At 41.5% G+C, this 26,743-nt stretch overlaps 1 protein-coding gene across 1 annotated transcript in view; it reads left to right on the top strand.

Moving 5' to 3' along the window:
- FBXL17 (F-box and leucine rich repeat protein 17) overlaps positions 1 to 26,743 on the top strand; it is a 523,914-nt gene that overhangs the window by 162,545 nt on the left and 334,626 nt on the right. The window contains exon 6 of the mRNA XM_027545478.1: positions 18,981 to 19,111. Coding sequence (XP_027401279.1) covers positions 18,981 to 19,111 — 131 coding nt within the window. The remainder of the gene's footprint in view (positions 1 to 18,980; positions 19,112 to 26,743) is intronic.

Below are 26,743 nucleotides of genomic sequence, written 5' to 3' on the forward strand. Positions count from 1 at the left end.
ATTTGTGTCGTATTTTAGATTCTACATACGAGTGGTATCGGCTGATATTTGTCCTCATTTCTGACTCACTTCACGTGGTGTGGTGGTAATCTTTAGTTACATCCACGTTGTTGCAGTGGCAATATTTCACTCTTTTTTATAATATTCCATTGTGTGTGTGTGTTGCATACCTACGTGTGTATACGTATAGGGCTTCCCCAGTGGCTCAGTGGTGAAGAATCCACCCGCAGTGCAGAAGACACAGGAGAAGTAGGCTTGATCCCTGGGCTGGGAAGATCCCCGGAGGAGGGCATGGCAACCCACTCCAGCATTCTTGCGGGAGTATCCCCTGAACACAGGAGCCTGATGGGGTGTCGTCCATGGAGTCACAAAGAGTTGGACGCGACTGAAGTGACTGAGCGTGCACGCGCGTGTATGTGTATGCTGCGTCTTCTTTGTCCATTCACTTGTCATTGAACATTTTGGTTGTTTCTCTGTCTTGGTTATTGTGAATAGTGTTGCTATGAACATCGGGATGCATGTATCATTTTCAATTATATTGTTCTCTGGATATAGGCCCAGGAGTGGGATTGCTGGATCGTATGGTAGCTTCACTTTTTTGTTTTTAAGGGGCCTCTGTACTGTTTTCCATAGCGGTTGTGCTAATTTACATTCCCACCAGCAGTGTAGGGGGTCCTCTTTTCTCTCCACCCTCTGCAGCATTTGTTATTTGTAGACTTCTTAATGATGGCCATTCTGACTGGCGTAAGGTATGTTATACCTTACTGCTGTCACACAAATGAGTGACTTTGGTTTTTATTTTTCAAACTAGTGTAGGCAGTGTCTACATAAGCGGTAGCGTTTTATCACCTTTACTTTTTTCATTCTACTGAGCCAGTTATATCTGTTCAGTGAGGCTACTCTTTTTATATTTTACAACCCTATTACCCTCACTCTAGTTATAATGTCTGTCTGTGCTACATTTTCATTCCAGCAGCTGCCATAGCAGCATATATCAGTATGAGGCTAGTAAAATAATGAATGCATCTTTCAAATGACTCAGTTTGTGGAAGTCCTAACAAGTAAAATGAACGAATACATTTCTTTGTTGTATCTGTCCTTTGATAAAATGGTCTCTTCAGGCTTTAATGTAAATATATAAATATTAAATGAGGAAAGTTGGCTATCTGTCTTGAAAGGACCTTTCTTGGATCTTGGCTTTATACTTTATATGTCATTTCACCTTGCTCACGTGAGCCTCAGTTCACTCCTTGCGTTTTTATCACACACTTGTTGTTTATAAATACAGAGTACTTCTGTAGGCAAGGATTTCAACTTTACTTATCTGGTCTCTAACACATGAGGTCAGTCTTTATCCAGGAAAGATATTAGGAGATACTGCTCTCATGCTCTTTTTGACTTTCAGATTCATTCACACTGTGTAGTGACAGAAATTTTATTTAAGGATCAGTGTGAGTCTGCTTCATTCAGTCTTGTGGTTTATATATAAATACATAATGGTATCAGGCACAGATGGGGTCATGTCTCTAAGTCGACAGAACAGGCTGCCTGAATTAGAGAATGAGATCTGGGGCTTGGTAAGAATAAATTGTAATGAAACTTAAATGAGGAAATGTTCCACTGAGGGAAGAAAAGTGAGTGGATCTCATTTATTAATTAATTTTTATTGAAGTATAGTTAATTTACAATGTTGAGTTAGTTTCAGTTATACAGCAAAATGATTCATTTATCAATTATTAATTTAAAATAAACATGTATTGAAAATTACAGAGTCTGGTTAATTTAAAACATATTCAATTGATTAAAACATTGGGGGCAGGAGGAGAAGGGGACGACAGAGGATGAGATGGCTGGATGGCATCACTGACTCGATGGACGTGAGTCTGAGTGAACTCCAGGAGTTGGTGATGGACAGGGAGGCCTGGCGTGCTGCGATTCATGGGGTCGCAAAGAGTCAGACACGACTGAGCGACTGATCTGATGTGATCTGATATTTACTTAATAGTTTTGAGTTCCTTGGACTCAAGGAGATCACACCAGTTAATCCTAAGGGAAATCAGCCATGAATACTCACTGGAAGGACTGATGCTGAAGCTGAAGCTCCAGTACTTTGGCCACTTGATGTAAAGAGCAACTCACTGGCAAAGACCCTGATGCTGGGAAAGATTCAAGGCAAAAGCAGAAGGGGATGACAGAGGATGACATGGTTAGATGGCATCACTGACTCAATGGACATAATTTTGAGCAAACTCCAGGAGGTAGTGAAGTACAGGGAAGCCTGGTGTGCTGCAGTCCATGGGGTCGCAAAGGGTTGGACACAAATTAGTGACTGAAAAAAAAAGTTTTTGAACATTTATAAAATATTTAATGGTGTTTTATTGTCAACTAATTCAGCTATCTTATTTAAACACTGTTTCCAGTGCACCTGGGCAGCTCCTGTTAGCCACAGGGAAGTCCCTGCATATGTGCAATATTATATATTCACTTACACACAAACACACGCTGTGTCGATCATTAATTATAGAGAATCCAGATAATCATATTTTTCTTTACAATTTTGTTTATCATTGTGCAGTGTTAATAATGATGGCCTAAGGCTCTCCTGGATGCTGAGGGAAAGATAAATTATGTTGCATCTTTATTGAAGTCACCGTCTTTGAAAACAGGGAATTCATTTCCATGGTAACTCACTATTAGTCAAACATAGAAGGTGTGTGTTCAAAAATTTTAGCTTGGAACCGCAATATTTATTTGGGTCTACATAATATTACTCATTACTTCCCATAATAATTTTTGGAATAGAGTTTGTTTGCGAGCTCCTTCTTCTCTGGGCACACTGGCCCAGCAAGAGAGTCCAGTAGCGTCCATTGACAAAGGCAGTTGAGCTCCTCATATGTCTGCTCTCCAGCCCAGAGGTATCACAGGTGGTTACACAAAAGCTGTTGATCACAGTGTATCTGCAAAACTGTCAGGAGCATCGCCGCTTCCCTACTGTAGACTTCCTAACAATTGATTGTCTCCCAGTGGGATGATAGGCTATCCACATTTTTCTCCACGAAAAAAGCTGCCCACTGGAGCTTTCTCTGTTATATTCACTAGTGGAAATGCTTGGTTATTATGTTCGATCAGAGGTACTTTTCGACATGCAATTGGCTATCAATCTTGGATCTTTAAAAACGAAACAATATCCCTGTGCCTGAGGAAGCCGACAGCAGCTCCGGATACTTTTCCGCTTTCATCTGGCTCAGAGGAGAAAACAAAATCTGTGAGCACCCTGGGGTTCCCAGGCAAGGCGTGGGGCATACTCTGGGAGTTCCTCCTCCTTCTGGGCTATCACCATGAGCTCCCATTAGACTGACTGTTTCTTTTCATTTGGAAGCTGGCCCGCCTTTCTCCTTTCCCTCCTTCTGCTTCGAGCCGGTCCTAGGGCTGTTCGCCCTCCTATCCTCCCTTCTCTCCGAGCGTCTCTTCTGTGTCACAGGGGGCTTCTCTATGCAGGCTGCATTTAGTGGGAGGCAGGAAGGCTGAGGGAGGGAGTCCCTCTGGTGTTTCTTTCCCTCCTTCTCTGTCTCAGGTTGCGTTTCTGGCAACAGGCTTCATCTCCTCTGTGATTCCAGCCCTGGACAGACCTCCCGCAGCCCCAGCTTGCACTGGAAGACCAGGCATGTGGTTTTCATGAACACTGAGTCTTCTTTCTTGTCTCTCTAGCCTTGGGGTGCTCGTGGCGTCCTGCTGGTGGAAAATCTGTGGCTTACAGTAGCCTCTCTTCTCAGCTTCTACTTCATCAGAATAGCCTTTTTTTTAAATGAAATTCCCTTCAGCTAATAGGGATTTGTTTTCCTAGTAAGATACTAGAACTTTTCCTAGTAAGATACTAGAACGTATTACATGAGAGCACCTGTAAGAGAATAGAACTGATATTTATCTCCCCTCTAAGAATCTTGTAACAATGAGATCAAAGCACAAAGCAGAGAATTGCACACTGTATAACATTTAAATTAGACTTGACCTTTCCTTAGACTGGAGCTTCCCTCATATCTCAGTTGGTAAAGAATACACCTGCAATGCAGGAGACCCCGGTTCAGTTCCTGGGTTGGGAAGATCTGCTGGAGAAGGGATAGGCTACCCACTCCAGTATTCTTGGGCTTTTCAGGTGGTTCAGTTGGTAAAGAATCGCCCTGCAATGTGGGAGACCTGGGTTTGATCCCTGGGTTGGGAAGATCTCCTGCAGAAGGGAAAGGCTACCCACTCCAGTATTCTGGCCTGGAGAATTCCATGGACAGTCCATGGGGTTGCAAAGAGTCGGACACGACTGAGCGACTTTCACTTTCATTCCCTGGACTATCTGTAGCCATACTCTTGTCTTGGATCTAGATAAGCTAAAACTCGATAGATAGAAACAACTAGCTGTGTGACAGTTAGGAATAATGAAGCTACAGCTCTTGGTAATTCCCAAGAGTAGGATGGAAAGCCAGATGCTTACTTATAAAAATAGTTTTTATGCATGCTCCTTTTGCTTTGTGGGCATGCTCAGTTGTGGCTGACTCTCTGTGAGCCCGTGGACTGAAGCCCACCAGGCTCCTCTGTCCATGGGATTCTCCAGGCAGGACACTGGAGTGGGCTGCCTTTCCCTTCTCCAGGGGATCTTCCCAACCCAGGGATCCAACCCAGGTCTCCCGCATTGGCAGGGATGTTCTTTACCACTGAGCCACCTGGGAAGCCATGTTCCTGGAATGGGTGAAATTTAAATGTTTCTCAGTGCTGTAATGTGTGCCAATTCATAGAGGCAAATGCAAAGAGAAATATTTCACTAAGTAAGTTAATTGTTGTGAACTAGTTATTTGAGTTATTATTAGTTACCAGTTAATTAAAGTTATATATTGGATGGTTTTGACTGACAATTAAAAATAACCTATTACCATATCAGTTGTTGTCGTTTAGTTGCTCAGTCGTGTCCGACTCTTTGCGACCCCATGGACTGCAGCACGCCAGGCCTCCCTGTCCATCACCAACTCCCAGAGTTTACTCAGACTCATGTCCATCGAGTTGGTGATGCCATCCAATCATCTCATCCTCTGTCATCCCCTTCTCCTCCTGCCCTCAGTGTTTCCTAGCATCAGGGGCTTTTCAATAGAGTCAACTCTTTGCATCAGCTGGTCAAAGTATTTGAACTTCAGCTTCAGCATCAGTCCTTCCAGTGAATATTCCATATCAGTACTTCTGTTTATTTTTTAACTTTTAGATCTTGGTCATGCTTTTTGTTGATGTAAGAAAGTATAAGTGACCCAAATTGCATAATATTGAAGTAAATCATAAATTTTGAAGTTTAAATTTAGTGCTGTTTAAAATTTCATCTCAATTACCTTTTCAACTCAAAGATGGAAGAAAGTGGTTGAGAGAAGAGAATTAGTTCTTTGTATCAGAAGGTAGTGCTTTAATATATAAATCAAACATATAATTTATGTGCTTTATTTTTGAAAATTTTGCATTATCTAATAATAGTTTCATGTTCTGTGTGATCTAATATCAAGGAAAACCTTGTAAAGGCTTTTCTGAGTGCCATTTCTTACTGTTAACTGATATACCGGGCTTCCCTTGTGGCCCAGCTGGTAAAGAATCTGCCTGCCACGCGGGAGACCTGGGTTCGATCCCTGGGTTGGGAAGATCCCCTGGAGAAGGGAAAGGCTCCCCACTCCAGTATTCTGGCCTGGAGAATCTATGCAGTCCATGAGGTTGCAAAGAGTCGGAGGCGACTGAGTGACTTTCACCTTCACTGTACTGCCTGTAGCGTCGTCATTAACCTAGAATTTTAGATCATTCACTTCTGCCTCTTAACATTGAGTGTGATTTGTCAATTCCAAATTTAAACACATGTAAACCAAATGCTATTGCTTCTTACAACCTTTTTTTTTTAGGACAAAGGTAAAACTAAGTACAACAAATGGGACCTGAGTCAGTGTTTGTAGAGTTCTTGACTTGGGTTTTGAGTGTGAATCCTCACATGCTCTTTAGAAAGTTTGAGTTTTCTAAGATTTTCCTTAGAGAGTGTTCATTCTTTTATTATTATAGGTGATTTTGGCATTTAGATGATACCATGAATAATGAAATCAAGTACAATGCCAGAAGTGAAGATTGTGCAAGAAACAGTATTCTTCCTACGTGCATCCTGATATTTTTCTTTCTTACTTAGTAGGGGTGATCTGATTGATTCATTTTTAGATTGTTCTATCAGCCTGGTTTTCCCTCTGAAAGAGGTATCTGAGGCTTTATTGGGGAGGAGAGAGGGGAGGGGAGGAGTCATGTACACATTTGGGGATGTTTCTCCTCACACAGACAGCTGCTGAGGAATGCCTGGGTTAGCTGTGTCCCCCGAGGACGCAGGGTGCCCCAGACCCTGGGTGAGCCCGAGGAGAGCTGTACTGACGGAGCCGCACGCTCTTCCTCCACGTGTTAGGAAATCTGTTTCTGGTTTATGGAGGTGGGAAAACGAGCAGTGACCCTGTTGGTAGCTACCGTCCCGGGTGCCCGGGTGCTCTGAACAGTACTCGGTTACAGATTGGAAGAAGTAGTGCCTGAATTAAGTTTTGGGCACTCTTCACTCTGAACTTTGACTTTATTCTGAGGCTCAGAGATGAGAGCGTAAGCCCAAGAGATTTTCCATGTGACCATGAATATTCAAAACCAGGAAGAAAGAAATCAGTTACATATCCTGAGTCAGAAAGAAAGAAATAAAAGATATTTCATTTTAGAGAGTAGGTATACCATTTCTGTAAATTTTTTTTTGAATGCCAGGAAATGGCAATATATGCCAGAGTATTTTTTTTTAATTAAAAATTGTTATTGTCATTTCTTTGCTTTACAGTTTCACACATTTAACAATAAAGAATGGAATAATTTGACTCTTTGGCTTTGGTAGTATAATATCAGGAAGTGAATGTACAGGTCACTTGGCATGGATATGATAAACTTTTCTCCCAGGCTAATGACATTTCGATTACTACTTTTAAAAATAAGATTGTAAAACTTTTATTTGGAATATATTTCCAACACTTTTGGCACATTGAAGTAGTATGATACATGGTTGCAAGCGCTTGAAATGGGTTCAAAATCCCATGAATTGTCGTCTTTAAAAAAAAAGGATCTGTGAACTTGGTATGAGAAAATGAAAGAGAAGCGCACAGCCAGCCCGTCGGATGAAGCAGTTGCCCCTTGCTTGGCTCCTATTTGATTTAATTTACCCTTAATTTATTTAAGCTGTGCTTTTTTTTTCTTATTTAAGCGAAGCAGTATGAATATTTTATTTTTTAATTGAGGAGAAATTCTGCTTCCTCGCACCTGCAGACTGAGAAATCTGACAGGGCTTCTTAGTGCTGTTAACTGCAAGTGCTGTTTGTAGTTTGTTATGAGCTCTAGAAATCTTCCATGGAGGAAAGAAAGGGATTTGGTGAAAAGAAAAGTCCTAGGGAAAGAGTCAATTAGAGAGTGTGCTGCCTGCCAGACTGGAAGAGGAGGAGCCGATCCGTTCCGAGTCTGTTTGGAGAAGCAGGGATGCAATTAACAAAAGCACGTCTCTGAAGCAGCGATTAGAATTTTGGGTGAACTACTCAAAATTCCTGCCATACATATCAAAACTCTGTCAAATTACAGAGACTTCTTAAATGTTCTTCATTTTAAGAATAAATATGAAAAGAGATGATGATTCTTGTTCTAAGATAACCTTTGATTGTGTGGAATGAGAATTTTTTTTTAATGTAATGCTTACATATTAGTGAAGTTTATGTTCAGATATATCACTTTTAGAAACATGTAGCTTCAGAGCTGCAGATCCTGCATTTGATACAGTTACAAGAACAGAATCCTGGTTTTGGGAAACCCGAACCCATGAAGTTATTTTTAAAGTTTTGATCCTGATTCAAGCTCATTCTGCAATATAGACATTTGATAGTTTGGTTTGATGCACCTAGTTCTGTGTGAGGCCACTGCTGCCTGAGACGTGAGTAAGACATGGGCCCTGACCTGCACAAGCTTGCCTTGGACTCTGGTGGGGGAAATGCAGGCTGAATTAGACTAAATTATAAAGCAGTGTGTGGTGGGAGAATGAGCCGCCTTGCTGGGTATACAAAGGGCAGAGTCCCCAACTCCGAATCCTGGGAGGTTTTACAAAGGGTGTGTGCTGGGGCTGTGAGCCTGAGTTGTGCTTTGATAGGAACTGAACCAGCCTGTAACTACTCCGGGTCACTTGGGACAATATGATGCTAATGCTTTGTTTTTAGAATCATGCTAGCTTGCTATTATTTTTTTTTATTACTCTGGATATATATGCCCACACAGTAGTTTAATCAATTAATTAATATTTTTTTTACTCATTATAAATTGAAAGGCTAGTATGCTTGTACCTAGCCAACCTAATGAACTGAGCACATTGATATATAATTAAGACTTTTACGTATTAAATTTAGAAGTGTAAAAGCTGTCTGTGTGCTAATGAGCCCCACATCTATTTGGCATCTCTCCTCCGATATTCAGGCATCTCAAAGGTAGCATTTTCAAAACCAAACTCTCTCCCTACTTTCCCCAAAGCATCTTAATTAATTGCAATCATACCTTCCAGTTGCTCAAACAAAAAGCCTAGGCGTCATCTCTGATTCTTTCTTTTTCTCTCATGCTCCATAACTCAGTTGTCAGAAAATTCTGTCGATTCTAATTTCAAATATATCCAGAGTCTGGTCACGGTAAACCACCTGCAGGGGCTGGCACTGTGGCCCGGGTCCCTGCTACTGCCTGACTTCATTCATTCATTACAGCCTCTCTGCTCCTTTGCTTCTAGTCTAAGACTCACACAGGGGCTAGAATGATGCATTTAAAATGTAAGTTAGATCACGTTACATACCTGCTTAAAACCCACCGAGTCCCCACATTGAGCAGAGCAGAAGGTGAACTTTGTAACTTTGACCGACAAGGCACTGTACAGTCTTCTGTCTTTGCTCCTTTGTTTGGGCATGTCTCCAGTTAGTGTTCCTTCTGTTCACTCTGCTCCGGGAGCTCTGGCTGCTTACGAATGCTCTGACATCTTAGACCAGTTCCCACCGCAGGGCCTTTGCACTAGCTCTTGCCCCAGACATCAGGATGGTTTTGTTTGCTCCTTCACCTCCTTCAAACTTCTGCTCATGTATCTTTTCAGTGAGATCATTTTTGACTTTTTGTTTAAAATTACACTCCATTTTCCTCCCTTCCACTGTTCTCCATCTACCTTGCCTTTAAAAATTTTTTTTCTTTATAGTATATACTTACTACCTTTTAACATAGGATATAATTTGCTTACTTATTATTTCCACTGTCCCCTTCCAACTAATAATATAAGCATGCTATGTACAGGGATTTTTGTCTGTTTTGTTCACTGCTGTATTTTTAGCAGCTGGAATGTTTTCTGGTATATAATAGGTGCCTAATAGTTACTGACTCTATGAATAATATTTTCAATGCTTTTTTTTTTTTAGTGATTAAAGAGGCTGAACTTTATAAATTATTTTTACACTTTCAGTGAAAGTGCAAGTGTTAGTCACTCAGTTGTGTCTGACTCTTTGTTACCCCATGGACGGTAGCCCACCAGGCTCCTCTCTCCTTGGAATTCTCCAGGCAAGAATACTGGAGTGGGTTGCCACTTCCTTCTCCAGGGGATTTTCCCAATCCAGGGATCGAACACAGCTCTCCTGCATTGCAGGCAGACTCTTTACCCACTGAGTCACCAGGGAATAATACCCTTTCAGTAACTGGATTTAAATATCACTTGCTCTGCACTAGGGAAATGGTTCCCTGTTCAGGATGGATCAACTGGGTATCTTTTTCAGAAGTAGTGGTGTTTATTAGTATCTTTTAAAAGTTTCCCCCATATGATCCTAACGTGCACCAAGGTTGGAACCACGTGCTCACTAAAGTGTGAATTCACTAAGTGTGAATGAATGCATGAGAGTGAACTGTAGCAGAGATGTAGGAGAGATGCACATTTGGATTGGCTCAGGCATTAAGATCAGATGTCAGATGTTTGCAGTGAGAGGTTGGTCATGAGTAGCACAGCCCGGGGGGGCTGGTAGGAGAGGCGCTAGGGTGGGGTGAAAGGAGGCAGAGTAGATGGAGCAGACACAGGGCATGCCCAGTAGCTGTAGCAGGGAGGAAAGTGTGTTCCCCTGCTCCCTTGGCAGCTGTTGGCAGTTGCTTTCTGTCTAAAGGGCATAGTTCCAGTGGCGACTGCCTGGTTAGTCATTTGTGTTAAGGCAGGTATATTATATTTCTGAGACTCACTAATTTTTCTTCTCTCTGAAGTAATCAGGAAGTGAGCTCAGTTTTAAATAACAAGTCCAGCTCTCTGAGCACAATGAGAATAACTTCTTGCAACTTGGAGATTTGAGCTATTTTAACTTAACCTGTCAGGGAACGGTAGGGATGGCTTTGATAAGCACGCTCTGGAATTCCTGTCTGCAGTTGAAATGGTTTCTGTTTCCTCAAAGTTTCAGAGAAGGTGGGAGATAAGATCAAAGTTATTTAAACAATATTTCTGTGGCTGGTAATGTGGCAAGGAGTTAGAAGGGATAGCTCTAAGGAGGAGCAGCGAGTAAAAATGCCCTGGAAAGCAAGACAGAGCATGAATAAAATGGTGAGAGATGGCAGATCCCAGCAGAAGGTCAGGAGAGCCAGCCAGCCTCGGATTTGGAAACAAAGCAAGGAGACCGCAGACCAGTGTGATTAAGAAGGCAGTGGCTGGAAGGACACCTGGAGAAGGGCCAGAGAGCTCACATGGCAGCTCTTGCAGATGCGATGAGCGTTCCGGGCCTTGGAAGTCTCCTTTTCATGGTTAGGACTGGAAATTGTTATTGTCTCTGCCCGGCTCTTGGGCAATGAAAAGCTTTCAGTTACAGCCTGAGGGTCTCAGTTCTGTGAAGTGCTGGGAGGATTTCCCTGATGTCCTCAGTGTGACTTATTTAGCTTTTATTACTACTTCTGCTCTCGAGTGCCAGCCGTAACCAACCAAACTGAGGTTCGGCCTAGTTGATGAGCAGAACAGATGCCCCTCATCCTCCCCGTAGGACAACCAAGTTCTCCTCTAAGTGTAGACCCTGTCCACACGCGGAAGCCTTCCTTTGCCCGGGGGTAGAAATTCCCTCTGCCCCAGCCCGTGCCCAGCATCTCAGTGTCTTTACCTGTAGTTGTAGTTTGCCATGCGCACACCACACCTCCCTCCCTTTCTCCTGTGTCTCCCTCGTGGTTCCCAATAGGTGGCTCTCCCCAGGCCCCCCTCTCTCCCCCAAGCCTTTGGTCCCCTCTGCAGTCCCCGTCTTGGCAGCCTGACCTGTGACTGGCAGATGGGTGTGTGTTGCCGATCCACAGCACCGGCGGCCTGTCTTCACCTTGACGTTGCTCCCTGAAGATTGCAACTGATTGCTCTGAAACCCAGTCCCCGCGACGCCAACATCTGCAGGGCTGGCAGGAAGTAATTTAGGGACTAGTTGACATTTGAACATGGTTAACCATATAGAAGTTTTTATCCTTCGCAAAAGTTATCACCTCCAGCTGGCTTCACGTAAATTATCCTTGCTGGTCTGAACCAGCGGGACCCCCCCAGCCCCTGCCTTTGCCAAGGGTGCTCCGATTCCCTGTCCGTTGCTTCACCCGCTGGAGTCAACCTGCACAACAGGATTTTGTTTCAGTTTGTACTTTTCTAGAGTCTTAAGAAAATTTGGAAGCCATTTGAGGTCTTTTTATAATCCTCCAAGTCTGTGTTTCCTAGGTAACATTTTAATGCCTCATTTTGTTCTTAAATACATACACAGCCATACAGTCATTGACTAATTTTAGCCTTTAACCTGAATTGGCTATAAGTAATATTTTTTTCCTCAATAAAAGCGGTATTAAACTGAAAGTTGATTTCCTACAGTCTACATTCTGACTTGGGTTTCTTTTCAAATACCTTACTAAACTGTTTAAAAATGGGAACAAAGCCCTTCAAAGATCTTGGTTGTATGGCTTCGCTTATTCAAATCCTCTGTGATTTGTGTAACCCAAGACTACCAGTGAATTTGTAAGAAAAGTCAGTTTAATTAAAATGTCAGTTTCCTAAATGTAATTATTTGTTTCAGACTATGAAGGATTATGTTGGGTAGCTTTTAATGAAACACTGGAGGGCACTATTATGAAATTCCCTTAGCAAGGCAAGGAGTATGATGAATTTGACAGAGCTGTTTGTGGCATTCTGAATAAAAACACCACAGCCTGTAGAGGTGCTCTGGACGTGTCTTATAATGTTGCCGGTTCCCAGGGCTTAGCCTCCTGGAACTGCTTTGGGTGCTGTCATTTTCCAGGTTGAACTGGCCAATGTGGTCACAGGAAAGGCTTCATGAACGATGTCAGCGACTGTCAGCTCATGAAAAAATGGGCCTTAATTGAATCCGAGGGCAAAAATGCTCTTGATGATCTCAATAGACAGCTGGCATGTGAGAACCAAAGTAAACTTTTCTTTTCCTGTTTGAGTTTATGCTCCATTGGAAGAGAAAAAAACGCTTCATTTATGGACAGGAAACCCAGGGCAGTCACCATCTGACCCACCTTGCCCTGAGGAGTGGGCCTGGAGGCAGGACTTCTAAAAGCTTAGGAGTTAATCAACTAGAATGAGAGGTTTATCATATGTAGATCAGATCAGATCAGATCAGATCAGTCGCTCAGTCCTGTTGACTCTTTGCGACCACATGAATCGCAGCATGCCAGGCCTCTCTGTCCATCACCAACTCCCAGAGTTCACCCAGACCCACGTCCATCGAATCAGTGATGCCATCCAGCCATCTCATCCTCTGTCATCCCCTTCTCCTCCTGCCCCCAATCCCTCCCAGCATCAGAGTCTTTTCCAATGAGTCAAGTCTTTGCATGAGGTGGCCAAAGTACTGGAGTTTCAGCTTTAGCATCATTCCTTCCAAAGAAATCCCAGGGCTGATCTCCTTCAGAATGGACTGGTTGGATCTCCTTGCAGTCCAAGGGACTCTTAAGAGTCTTCTCCAACACCACAGTTCAAAAGCATCAATTCTTCTGTGCTCAGCCTTCTTCACAGTGCAACTCTCACATCCATACATGACCACAGGAAAAACTGTAGCCTTGACTAGACGAACCTTTGTTGGCCAAGTAACGTCTCTGCTTTTGAATATGCTATCTAGGTTGGTCATAACTTTCCTTCCAAGGAGTAAGCGTCTTTTAATTTCACGGCTGCAGTCACCATCTGTAGTGATTTTGGAGCCCAGAAAAATAAAGTCTGACACTGTTTCCACTGTTTCCCCATCTATTTCCCATGAAATGGTGGGACCTGATGCCATGATCTTCATTTTCTGAATGTTGAGCTTTAAGCCAAATTTTTCACTCTCCACTTTCACTTTCATCAAGAGGCTTTTTTTAGTTCCTCTTCACTTTCTGCCATACGGGTGGTGTCATCTGCATATCTGAGGTTATTGATATTTCTCCCAGCAATCTTGATTCCAACTTGTGTTTCTTCCAGTCCAGCGTTTCTCATGATGTACTCTGCATATAAGTTAAATAAGCAGGGTGACAATATACAGCCTTGACGTACTCCTTTTCCTATTTGGAACCAGTGTGTTTGTTCCATGTCCAGTTCTAACTGTTGCTTCCTGACCTGCATATAGGTTTTTAAGAGGCAGGTCAGGTGGTCTGGTATTCCCATCTCTTTCAGAATTTTCCACAGTTGATTGTGATCCACACAGTCAAAGTCTTTGGCATAGTCAATAAAGCAGAAATAGATGTTTTTCTGGAACTCTCTTGCTTTTTCCATGATCCAGAGGATGTTGGCAATTTGATCTCTGGTTCCTCTGCCTTTTCTAAAACCAGCTTGAACATCAGGAAGTTCATGGTTCACGTATTGCTGAAGCCTGGCTTAGAGAATTTTGAGCACTACTTTACCAGCGTGTGAGATGAGTACAATTGTGTGGTAGTTTGAGCATTCTTTGGCATTGCCTTACTTTGGGATTGGAATGAAAACTGACCTTCTCCAGTCCTGTGGCCACTGCTGAGTTTTCCAAATTTGTTGGCATATTGAGTGCAGCACTTTCACAGCATCATCTTTCAGGATTTGGAATAGCTCAACTGGAATTCCATCACCTCCAGTGGCGTTGTTCGTAGTGATGCTTTCTAAGGCCCACTTGACTTCACATTCCAGGATGTCTGGCTCTAGGTGAGTGATCACACCATCGTGATTATCTGGGCCGTGAAGCTCTTTTTTATACAGTTCTTCTGTGTATTCTTGCTGTCTCTTCTTAATATCTTCTGCTTCTGTTAGGTCCATACCATTTCTGTCCTTTATCGAGCTCATCTTTGCATGGAATGTTCCTTTGGTATCTCTGATTTTCTTGAAGAGATCCCTAGTCTTTCCCATTCTGTTGTTTTCCTCTATTTCTTTGCATTGATCGCTGAAGAAGGCTTTCTTGTCTCTTCTTGCTATTCTTTGGAACTCTGCATTCAGATGTTTATATCTTTCCTTTCCTCCTTGCTTTTCGCTTCTCTTCTTTTCACAGCTATTTGTAAGGCCTCCCCAGACAGCCATTTTGCTTTTTTGCATTTCTTTTCTATGGGAATTGTCTTGATCCCTGTCTCCTGTACAGTGTCACGAACCTCATTTCATAGTTCATCAGGCACTCTATCTATCAAATCTAGGCCCTTAAATGTATTTCTCACTACCACTGGATTATCATAAGGGATTTGATTTAGGTCATACCTGAATGGTCTAGTGGTTTTCCCTACTTTCTTCAATTTCAGTCTGAATTTGGCAATAAGGAGTTCATGGTCTGAGCCACAGTCAGCTCCTGGTCTTGTTTTTGTTGACTGTATAGAGCTTCTCCATCTTTGGCTGCAAAGAATATAATCAGTCTGATTTCGGTGTTGACCCTCTGGTAATGTCCATGTGTAGAGTCTTCTCTTGTGTTGTTGGAAGAGGGTGTTTGTTATGACCAGTGCATCTTCTTGGCAAAACTCTATTAGTCTTTGCCCTGCTTCATTCCATATTCCAAGGCCATATTTGCCTGTTACTCCAGGTGTTTCTTGACTTCCTACTTTTGCATTCCAGTCCCCTATAATGAAAAGGACATCTTTTTTGGGTGTTAGTTCTAAAAGGTCTTGTAGGTCTTCATAGAACCGTTCAACTTCAGCTTCTTCAGCGTTACTGGTTGGGGTAACTATATGTACCCCATACATAACTATATGTACTATATGTAAACTATATGTAGGTAGTTTTTTGAAATTGTGACTTCTTTCTGTCCTATTCATTCTAGAAGATTTTGAATTTTCCTAAGTCCGAAAAATAGGTTTCCTATTATCTCTCCCTGTTATCAGCACTTTAGGAAGTATTCAAACCTCAGTCATCTTCCCTAATTTGAGGGGCCCAACTGACACAAGTCAAGCTTTCTTTATTACAGACCTTGGTTGTATCTTCTCACTGTGTGCTGGTGGAGGCAGTCATTTTTCTCCTGTGGAAAAATGTACATGAGAAAAGTTTACCTTTCAAGCCATTATTAAGTGTACTCTTCTGTGGTAGCAAGCACATTCACAGAGTTGTGATGAGATATATTACCGTGAGGGAGGCTAAGGATAAAGTGATTATTCACATAGCAACTTTGTGTGAGAAGCTGTGCTAAACCCCAGAATATGTGTGTGTAGGAGGTATTTATGTGACCGGATAGAATTTTTATGATTTTGCATCTTCCTGGTGACAATAATGCGGGATAGTTGAGAAAATAAAGTGACACTGTGTATGTATCATATGTGGCCATATTTAACAGTTCACACACGCACGTGGTTACAGCAAAATTCATCCTTCAAAATAGTTTTTAGCAGCCCTGTGGTTCCATTTCATGTATTTCTGATTTTGCTGAGGTACAGACACAAGGCTACTGTCAGGATATGAGCTCAGCAAGCCCCCCAGTGCCTGTTACTCACAGAGGCTACTTGATTCTATACATGTTCCCAGGACAGTAGTGATGAAAATTTTTGGGGTGTTGGGATCAAAAGTACCCTGTAAAGAAAGCTAACTATAAAAATAAAGTGGCTTAAGAAAAAAAATTTTTTAATTAGATATAGTTGACAATATTAGATTATGGTAATACAACATAGTGTTTCAAAAGTTTAATGGATTGTACTCCACTTATAGTTGTAAGAAAAGGTGTTTTTTAAAAAATATAGAAAATAGAGTACATTACTGAGGGCAATGTTTGAAGGATAACAAATGATTTAAGTGATGTCTGAAAGATTATGGGCTTCCCCGGTGACTCAGTGGTAAAGAATCTGCCTGCCAATGCAGGAGGCATGGATTTGATCCCTGGGTCAGGAAGATCCCCTGGATGAGGAAATGGCAACCCACTCCAGTATTCTTACCTGGGGAATCCCATGGACAGAGGAGCCTGGTGGGCTACAGTCCATGGGGTCACAAAGAATCAGACACAACTTAGTGACTAAGTGAACAACAACTGAAGATTATGGAAACTTATATTGCTATCTATTTTGTATTTTATGTAGGTTTTTTTTTTTTAACCGTTCCTTTTGTTACTGAAGAAAAATTGTTTTGTTTAATGCCAGCCTGCTTTATTTATGGGGAGAGGTAAAGACTAGGGCCATGTTTCGGGTATAAAGTTAGAGCCCACGGGCCCCCCGTCCGGGCCCTGGCTGTGGTGTTGGCTGCAGTTTTCAGACCGTGAGTGAGGAGGCTCTCGGGGAAGGGAGACCACAGTCAGCCCCGGTTCCGACTGGTCATCTGTATGGACGTGCCGAGATAGAGCAGTCTGGGGTTTTGTTTTCTGTTTTTGACAAAGGTGAGTCTGTTCCCTTTCGTTATGCTTTGTTTGCCAAGTACTGGTGCAGTTCTGGTGTTGGCAAAGCCTGTGATGGCTTGAGGAGGAGCTTCGTGAGAACCGTTTCTCCTTTCCAGGTCCTGCCTCCATTCTCTGGTGTTGTCCTGAGCCCCACCCTGCAGGTGGCTTCTGTGAACATCTCTGAGAGGCCAGCTGCAGAGAGGTTTTCCTAAACCTCATTCTGAACGCTCGGAGTTGAGCCCTTGTGACAGAGGCCTGCAGTCACTGAGAAAGTGTCCCCTGCCGCGGGGGCACTTTCCGTGTGTCCCGCCCCTCGCTCTTCGTGCTCCGGGCGGCGCTGACGGGCGTCCGCCAGCAGTGAGAGTACGAGGCCTCTCTGTGAGCCGAGACCCTTTCCCTGTGTCCCGCCGCTCGTCCGCCGTGCCTCTCACGGGCGTCAGCGGCGGTACTTTCCGTGTGTCCCGCCCCTCGCTCCGCGTGCTCCCGGTGGCTCTGACGGGCGTCCGTCAGTGGTGAGTACTAGGAGGCCTCTCTGGGAGCCGGGGCTCTTTCCGTGTGTCCCGCCCCTCGCTCCTCGTGCTTCTCGTGGCTCTGACAGGCGGCAGCAGCAGCAGCGCGAGGCCTCTCTGAGAGCCGAGGTGGAAGGAGGGTTTCCCCCGCCGCCCGGCTTTCCAGAGCGGCTCTGTCCAACCCTGGAGCCCCAGCCCACACGCAGACGCAGAATAGATGTTAGATGTAAACTAAACAGCACAAAATGAGATAACAAATTCAGGTCCTTCCACATACTGGTCCCGTTTCAGATACTCAGTGGCCTCGTGTGACGAGTGGTTACTGTGTTGGACGCTAGAGAGAGAAAACACGTCGGTCACTGCAGAAAGTTCTCCGTAGACTGTTCCTTGTGTTTTGTCCTGCAGCAGCGGGGACACCAGCGTCTCCTCTTGGGTTTGAAGCTCACCTGATTCACTTTTGAGGCCTTTGGCAGTCAGGTTATGCCCGCAAATCAGGAATCACTTGCTCCCCCTACAGAAGGACTTAGGGCGGCCTCGGGTAGACCGGCCTGTACTGGAAGGGCTCCCTGATGGCGCTGGAAATGCCTGCTGCTGCTGTGACAATTGACCGCACACACAGCAGCTTAAAACAGCACAGATCTGTTACCTCATGGTTTACTGGTGAGAAGATCAACACAGGTCCCATCAGACTAGAATCATCTGGCCTGTGTTCCTTTCTGGGAAATTGAGAGATGTTTTCTCATCCCTTCAGGTTTTTGAGGAAATTCGCTTCCTTAAGTTGGTAGGTCTGAAAGTCCCGATGTCTTGCCGGCAGCTCTAGAAGCTGCCCACATTCCTTGGCCCCTGGCCCTCTTCCTCCAGACGCAAAGCCAGAGAAGGCAGGTGGAACCCCTTTCACAGTTTAAATGTCCCCTGCATCTTCTTCAAACACATCTCTGACTTTAGCTGGGAGAGGTTCTCTGTTGCTCTGAATAATCCAGGACAGGCACTTTATCTCAGCAACTTTAATCATATCCACAAAATCTCTTTTGCCATATAAGTTGGCACATGAGAGCATAGGGAGTGGTGTTATTGGGTCTACCAGATGCATCCAAATTAATTCTTTGCATGTTATTAAGCAAAATAGCTTATTTGAGATATAGTTTATTTGAAGAAGATAATTAAGAGCCTGCCATCTTTATCCACCTTGATAAAATATCACCAAGATATCTCTGATTAACAATTTGTTCTTATTTTATCTTTTATAAAAAAGAAAACCTGTACAACAGTGGTATTATCATGAAGATAAGTATCTGAAATCAATGTTAAAGAAAATAATCCTGTCAAATTGTAGGTAATTAATGTGATCGACTTAACAGCTTTCCCACATATTAGAATGCTAACTTTTGATTTTTATGATGCCTCAATAAAATCTGCTTGATTTTAATGTTTATTGCCATTCATTTGTTCACCTTAGATTTCTGACTCATTTCTTATTTATTATTAAAATATTATGTAACCATTTAGTTTAATAATTCTATAGTCTATTATTCAGTGCAGTGATATTCTGTAATCAACTGTTCTTAATAGTTTTTGAGGATGTTGTATTTATCTTTCTCATCTTTCATTTTATTTATCTCATTAGCTAAGAAACCTTTCCAGCTTGGACCTACGTCATATCACTGAACTGGATAATGAAACCGTGATGGAAATTGTCAAGAGGTGCAAAAATCTTAGCTCTCTCAATCTCTGCCTGAACTGGATTATAAATGACAGGTAACCACCTTAACATCTTAAAAATACTTTTTTAAAGGGAAGCATGTGTTCTGTGTACCAAGCACTGATTATCATTGTAATAAGGCATGTCTACTCTAAGGAAAATGTGATATAGCTGTGACTTTTAAAATAGATATTTTTAAGTTTTGAAAAACATTTAGAAGTATACTTTTAGCCCATCCAGTTTTGGGGCTTCCCTAATGGCTCGGACAATAAAGAATCTGCCTGAAAGAGGAGACCCAGATTCAATCCCTGGGTGTGGAAGATCGCGTGAAGTAGGAAATGGCTACCCACTCTTGCCTGGAGTGGGTATTCTTGCCTGGAGAACTCCATGGACAGAGGAGTCTGGTGGGCTACAGTCCATGGGGTTGCAAACAGTTGGACACTACTGAGTGACTCACACTTGCTTATATTTGCAGCAAAGTTTATGTGTTAAGATTCATATGTTTGCCTAAAAGTCTGTTGAATCTTCTCTTTGTCACTCATGCAAGACATATTGTTTATTTGTCACTTTAATAGTTTTGCAACTTTTTGTGGTTGATTTTACTGTTCATTTATCAAGGAAAATGGTTCTGAGAAACTATTTCAAACATCATGCATTCAGATCTTTTCTCTAGGATGACATTTTGTTTTCTGTATAAATAGAATTTGTTTTGAATGTTAAAGTCATGTGATGGATAGTTTAATACGTAGTGTAAAGATGTGTAAAATGTTTTAAAAATAAGCATTTAAAAATGTTTTAAAAATAGTTTTAAAAATAAACAGTGATAATGGATAGGTCAATTTTTCTCTGAAATATTGCATGAGGGGAAAAAAATGCAAGAACCCTTGAAAATAGACTTCTTTGTAGTGAAAACAACTGCAGAGTACCACTATTCTGTGCTTATTCTATGCTTGTCCAACTCTTTTTCACATCATGAACTGTATGTAGCCTGCCAGGCTCCTCTGTCCATGGGATTTTGTAGGCAAGAATACTGGGTGGGTTGCCACGCCCTCCCTCCTTCAGGAGATCTTCCCAACCCAGGAATGGAACCCACGTCTCCTGCATTGCATATGGATTCTTTACCATCTGAGCCACCAGGGAGTCCTACTGCTGATTAGTTTAGGTGGGTTCTTAAATATAGGCATGAGATAAAGTTCTTGCTTAGTAGCTTTTCAAGAATAAATAAGTTTTAAAAAAGGCCACCAAAAATATATTGTTTTCAAAATAGGAAGCCCTATTTCAGCTAAAATTAGAACCTATTTAGATTTAAATGTTTTTTATAAAACAGAGCAGTGATTTGTAAAGTTTGTGTCAGGTAATGCTTTAAATTTAAGACATTTCCCCCTTTCATTTTTAATTTCCTTTTATCCTTTTAACAGTAAAACCATGTAGACTCCATTTTCCCCAAAAATGGCAAATTCTAGTGGCATTCCTGTAAATTACCAGCCTTGCCCTTTAAATTACTTGGCTCTTTCTTAGTAACATTTTTCTTGAAAAATTTACTAGTCCAGAATTGGTCCATGGCCATCATTTATAAAAGGTGTTTATTGTTTCTGAATAATAGTCACTGTGTGATGTGTATCAAAATCTGAAGAAAATTGATGAACATTTAAAAAATTAAATTCTTTTCTATAATCTACATTCTTCCACATGATCAGTTATGTGACAAGTTTTAAAATAATCTTTTAAATGTTTTCCGTAACAACTGATAAAAAGAAGTACATGAAAAACGTCATCCTGTGGTTTTAGGTGTTTAGTATTAGCTTAATATTTAGGTAAACTTCTTAGTAATGCTTCAGATTGAAAGCTGAAAACTGTGCCACAAAATGGATATGAAAACGATGGAGAAGACTCAGTACTTGGAGCCTACAAAGGTAAGTAAGATGCAGTCCATATATGATCATAAGGGTTATCTGCTCAGTAAACAGGTTTTGCTTTTGCTTAGATTTGTATCATTTACACAAAGATACTCAAGGATTTCCCATCTTCTGGTGCTTGAAATGCTTATGTAGTCATAACTGGGTATTTACACATGAAAAAAAAGAGCAGCCTTCACCTTGCCTTTCCTTCCCTTTGTTAGGTTCCATCTGCTCAAATCCCTTTCCATAATATTTCAGTTGTTTTTTTTTTTCCTATTTAACTATAATGATTATTTGGTGTTTGATCCTAAATGCTGTACTGTAGAGATTTATTTGCAAGGAATAAAAGGGTATTTTTATGTTTTTAATGGAAAAGTTTGAATTAATTGAGAAAACATGCATTTTAATGAGGTTGAGCGGTAGAGTTTTAAAGATCAGACTCTTTTAGGTTTTAATTACACCACTTGCACTTATCCTGTGTACTGTAATAGGAGTTTCAAACATTAAAACCCACTTTGCAGTGTCATCTAAATTAGTCAGCTCATTGTTCTTGCCATACTCTATCACTAAGCTAAGTAATATTTGTAATTATATTGGTATAAATCTAGGACTTCCCGTCAGACTTAATTATAATTTTAGCACTTAGCCGGGATGGGTTAGTAACCTTTCCCATGGAGGACACTAGAATGCACTAATGCATTTAGCCTATCAATTAGTGTCTGTTTTACATTTGTTCATTATTATTATCCTCTAGTAAATCAGGAAGCATTTATTAACCCCCTACTAAATACTTGGTGCTGTGCCTCAGACTGTGGGGCACTGAGTTCCTGCTGATCCCAAAGGCTTTCCTCTTTCGGTGATATAAGACTTAATGAGTGAGATAATAGTGAGCTTTGTAAGGATAGAGGGAAGGAAAGTAACCTTTATCATCCAGGTAATTGATAGGCACTTTACACGTGTTCTCATTTAATCCTTTCAACATCTTTTGTTCTGCTGAAGGTCATACTATTCCTATTAAATTTAGCCCGTTTGTTTAATTTTTCTTTGACTTTTCCGATTGGATGTGTTTTTTCCATCTTTACTGTAGTAAAAATTGGATGGGGGCAAACAAGAAAAAGCAAATGGCTAATGAGTCAATTTCCATTTCATAGTTGGAATTCACACACAATTGACATTTATACATAACATTCTTTTTTTTTAATACGTAACATTCTTAGTTTAAAAAAAACACAAATCTCATTATTTTCTTTCATAATAAAGTTATAATAGAACCTTTAGATACTATTTTATACCTAATGCCTATGAAAAGGATCTATGTTTAATGCTGCTAGCTTTAATAATGAATTCTTCACATGAAGATAAAGATTGATACTCTTCTCAGATCTTTAGATATAAGATTTATCCTGGATTTTAAAAGATTTTAACAATAAATATTTTCGAAGTTCAAAATTTTAAAATATTTAGTAACTCAAGGTCTTTACTGTTAAGCGCACGGAACCTTTTAGCATTTTGTGGTTCTTGAATTGATCTGTGTGACTAAGACACGCTGTTCTTTATCTTTGTTTTTTAAAAAGCACTTTTTGTATTTAGAGAGTTAAACAGCATATTTTCTTGTATTCAGAAGGATGGTCTAGTAGTCATTTGACATTTACCATTGCTTTTGAATACAAATAAAATCCAAGTGGTTTATAAAAAGAGGACACTGACTATTTCTATTGATGATTTAAATTAAACATCTGGTTATTATTTCTCCTGTACTCTCTCTGACTGGAAGTTTGTTGGAATGTTTACTTGTATTTGATATAATTGTTTTGCTATTTCACATGCAATTTGGTCTTCACTGTTTTATTTATTTTTTTTTTTATGTTTGGTATAGAGTCCAGAAGCTGCATGACTTTTTAAAAGAACTAAATGGTTCTTACCTAGCTAGAGACGTATTCTTTGAATTTGCAGTTTAAAACAAAATTGAATGTATTGACTCTGTTGAACACAGATAGGACATTTTCTTTAAGGAGTAATTTGCTGCATGAGTCTTATATTTATGTAAAGGGAGCTGTTGCATCAGTGAACATCCTAAAATTTAAGGAGTTTTAAATCTGAGATTGTTGTGACCAGTTTCTTTTAAGTATAAAATAACATTTGCAATATGTTACTGTTTCTCTTCATATGTACTAGTGTTTAGAATAGTAACTATAAATGTTTTCTCATTAAATAGACTTTTAAATAACAACATTTTAAAATTGCAAATTGGCGAGCTAGAGTTGAGTCCAGTCCACAAAGCTGTTTTGTTTGGCCCATACAATATTTAAAAAATTGAGTAAGTTGCCAACTTTAAAAAATTGGGTCGTTCACATAAAAATCTGAATTTGGGCCTTCTTTTGGGAAAGTTGCAGATCTAGCAACACTGGACCCACATTTTCTCATGTCAGCGATCTTTCCAGGGTGAGTAATGGGCTTTTCTCGTCGGCCATTCTTCAATTTCTCCATTATTCTCACCCAGCATGATCTAGTTTATAATATCCACCTGTCCCCACCTAGTCTACAAATTGAATTCTCCCTTATTGAAATTCAGAATATAAAGATTTTTAGGTAAGGATTTCTCATTTTAAATCAAATAGTTCTTTTTAAATTGAGTTGGATAAAATATATTAACAGATAATAGAGAGTTAATTAGTTTCCCTAAATTAGTTCTTTCTTATTTCAGACCTCAGAACTTTGGCCAACAGGTTGAAGTTACAGAGGGAGACAGAATTCAGCTTAAAATAAGTTAAAACCTTGGTTTTCATTGACTGCCTTCCAAAATAGAGAACTCATTCCCACTGACAGTTCTAACAGGGGTGTTACAGTTTCCCGAATAACAGAGTTGAATTAGTATACTAAACTACCTCCAACTTCAAGTCTGTGATTCAAAGTGAATTTATTTGCAGTGCTTAGTATTTGATTCACGATTCCTTTGTTTATAAAATTTAGAAAAGCCTTAAGACTTTTCTTTTCTTTCTCTTTTTCTCTTCTCTTTTTCTGCACAGAGCCCTTTTTAGTGTTTTAGGCACTCTGAGATTGAAGTCGTGGAGTGACAGATTACTCTACCGCCCCTTTCAGGGAGACTGACAGCACCCTGGCTCATGTAAAACTCAATGAGGCTTTCTATAAAGATTTTTCTAACTCCCTTGATCTTCTCTGGATGTTTATTCTGTTTCTTCTTTCAAATTTCCGTTGATTCAATAAAAAACGGTGACATTTAGAAATAAAGTTCAGAGAGGATTTGAGCAGGTGTTGGCGATATAAAATATTTGCTGAGTGCCCATTGTGTTTTATTTCCAAGAATTGTTTTGTGAACATATGCTATATATTGTTTTTATAAGTGTTCGAGGACTGGATGGATAATCTACCTTCTTCCTGTGAATGTCATGTCACAGTGGACTTAGAATTTTATTTCATTTCAATCCCCTAATATTACTTAATTCTCCTAGAGACAGAGGTTTAAAGATTGCCCAAGCGGGGGACAAACCTATCCATTAAAATCCAGCAGGCATAGTTGAATTCGAGTCGGAGAATGTTTTGTTTTCTATTAAAGTTAAGTGGTCTGGAGGAGAGAAATACTTTTCACCTTGGAGTACTAAGTGTGAAGTTTGAACAGTTTTCTCCTATAAAAGCACGAAAACTTGGAAATCGAGAGGCAGTAAAAATAGCGCTACCCATCAAAGTGGCTCCACGGTGGCCTGCAGAGACTGTGGAGCCTGCAGAGACTGCAGAGGAGCCTGTCTGCATACCTTTGGTGCCTAATAATGTGGCTGGGCTGGTTGGGTGGACTTTTACTAAAACTGAATTTTATTTATTTCTCTAATTTTACTGCGTAGTTTTGAGTATGTTCTGTATGTATTCAGATTTTTTTAAATGAATAACTGTATATTACTGACTTCCGGGAGAACTGCAGGGAGAGAACTGAGTGTTTCTGAGCTGGTGACACTTGTTTGAAGCTGGCTTAGATTTGACCCTCTCTTTTATAGTCACGGTTACTTGTAAGGCCATCCCTAGGAGAATAGAATGATGCTGGGGTGAGTGTTCTTCCAGTCCCCTTTGCATGCGTGTGTGTTGAGTCACCTCAGTCGTGACCGGCTCTTTGTGACCCCGTGGACTGTAGCCTGCCAGTCTCCTCTGTCCATGGGACTCTCCAGGAAAGAATCCTGGAGAGGGCTGCCATGCCCTCCTCCAGGGGATCTTCCCGACCCAGGGATCTAACCCACGTCTCTTATGTCTCGTGCATTGGCAAGTGGGTTCTTTACTAGTGGTGTCACCTGACAAGCCCTCAGGTCCCCTGACCATCTTTGAAAATGAGGCCTCTGGTGTCCTATCCATTAGACCCTCTCTTTACAACCACGCTTGTTTTCTGTGGTGCTGCTAAAGTTGAGGGGTATGACACTTTCTCTCCTTTGTTTCTGAACCAAGGTTAAAATAGCAGGTAGTGACAGCTACCATTTACTGCTGTCTGTGCCGCACAGTGTGCAAAGTGTTCACACCGGTGTTTCATTTAACCTCTGCGACCCTGAGGAAGAAACTAGCCTCACTTAAACAAAGGGACTAAGGTCCAGGAAGATTAGACCACTCTCGACTCCTAACTGGTGGAAACAGACTTGGAGCCCATTTTTCTGCCTCCAAAGCCCCAGCTCTGACCACGAGGGGCGCCCTGCCTGCCTCAGGCCTCCTGCCCTGTGTCCTGGTTTGCTTAGGCCAGTCTCCGCCCCTCCCCATGGTTTTGGGGGGTCGTCAGGTTCCTGTTCGTGCTGCTGCTGCCCCTTCTGCGATCCGCATGTCCTGCTTTGGATGGCAGCTTCTGTGGTCATCCTATCTTCAGGCTATGCTTGATCTTTCTGAACATCAGTAGAGTGTTCCCTTTTCTTTTCCTTATGGGATATCTGAGAAGTTAGAGTTTCGGATAAAACCTGTTGTTGTTCAGTCTTTCAGTCACGTCCTTCTCTTTGTGCCCGTGGACGGCAGCCCACCAGGCTTCCATGTCCATCACCATCTCCCAGAGTTTGCTCAAACTCATGTTCGTTGAGTCGGTGATGCCATCCAACCAATTCATCCTGTCACCCTCTTCTCCTCCTGACCTCATGGGAGCTCACTGTGTTTTTCAGTGAGTCGGCTCTTCGCATCAGGTGGCCAAAGGAATGGATTTTCTGCTTCCAGTGAATATTCAGAGTTGATTTCCTTTAGGATTGACTGACTTGATCTCCTTGTTGTCAAGGGACTTTCAAAGAGTCTTCTCCAGCATGACAGTTTGAAAGCATCAGTTCTGACGTGCTCAGCCTTCTTTATGTTCCAACTCTCACAACCATACATGACGACTGGAAAAGCCATAGTTTTGAATATACAGACCTGTGTTGGCAAGTGATGGCTCTCCTTTTTAATACACTCTCTAGGTTTGTCATCAGATCAGTCACTCAGTCGTGTCCAACTCTTTGCGACCCCATGAATCACAGCACGCCAGGCCTCCCTGTCCATCACCAACTCCCGGAGTTCACTCAGACTCATAGTCCATCAAATCAGTGATGCCATCCAGCCATCTCATCCTCTGTCATCCCCTTCTCCTCCTGCCCCCAATCCCTCCCAGCATCAGAGTCTTTTCCAATGAGTCAACTCTTTGCATGAGGTGGCCAAAGTATTGGAGTTTCAGCTTTAGCATCATTCCTTCCAAAGAAATCCCAGGGCTGATCTCCTTCAGAATGGACTGGTTGGATCTCCTTGCAGTCCAAGGGACTCTCAAGAGTCTTCTCCAACACCACAGTTCAA

Source organism: Bos indicus x Bos taurus, chromosome 7, assembly GCF_003369695.1.
Source record: "Bos indicus x Bos taurus breed Angus x Brahman F1 hybrid chromosome 7, Bos_hybrid_MaternalHap_v2.0, whole genome shotgun sequence".
Taxonomy (NCBI): domain Eukaryota; kingdom Metazoa; phylum Chordata; class Mammalia; order Artiodactyla; family Bovidae; genus Bos; species Bos indicus x Bos taurus.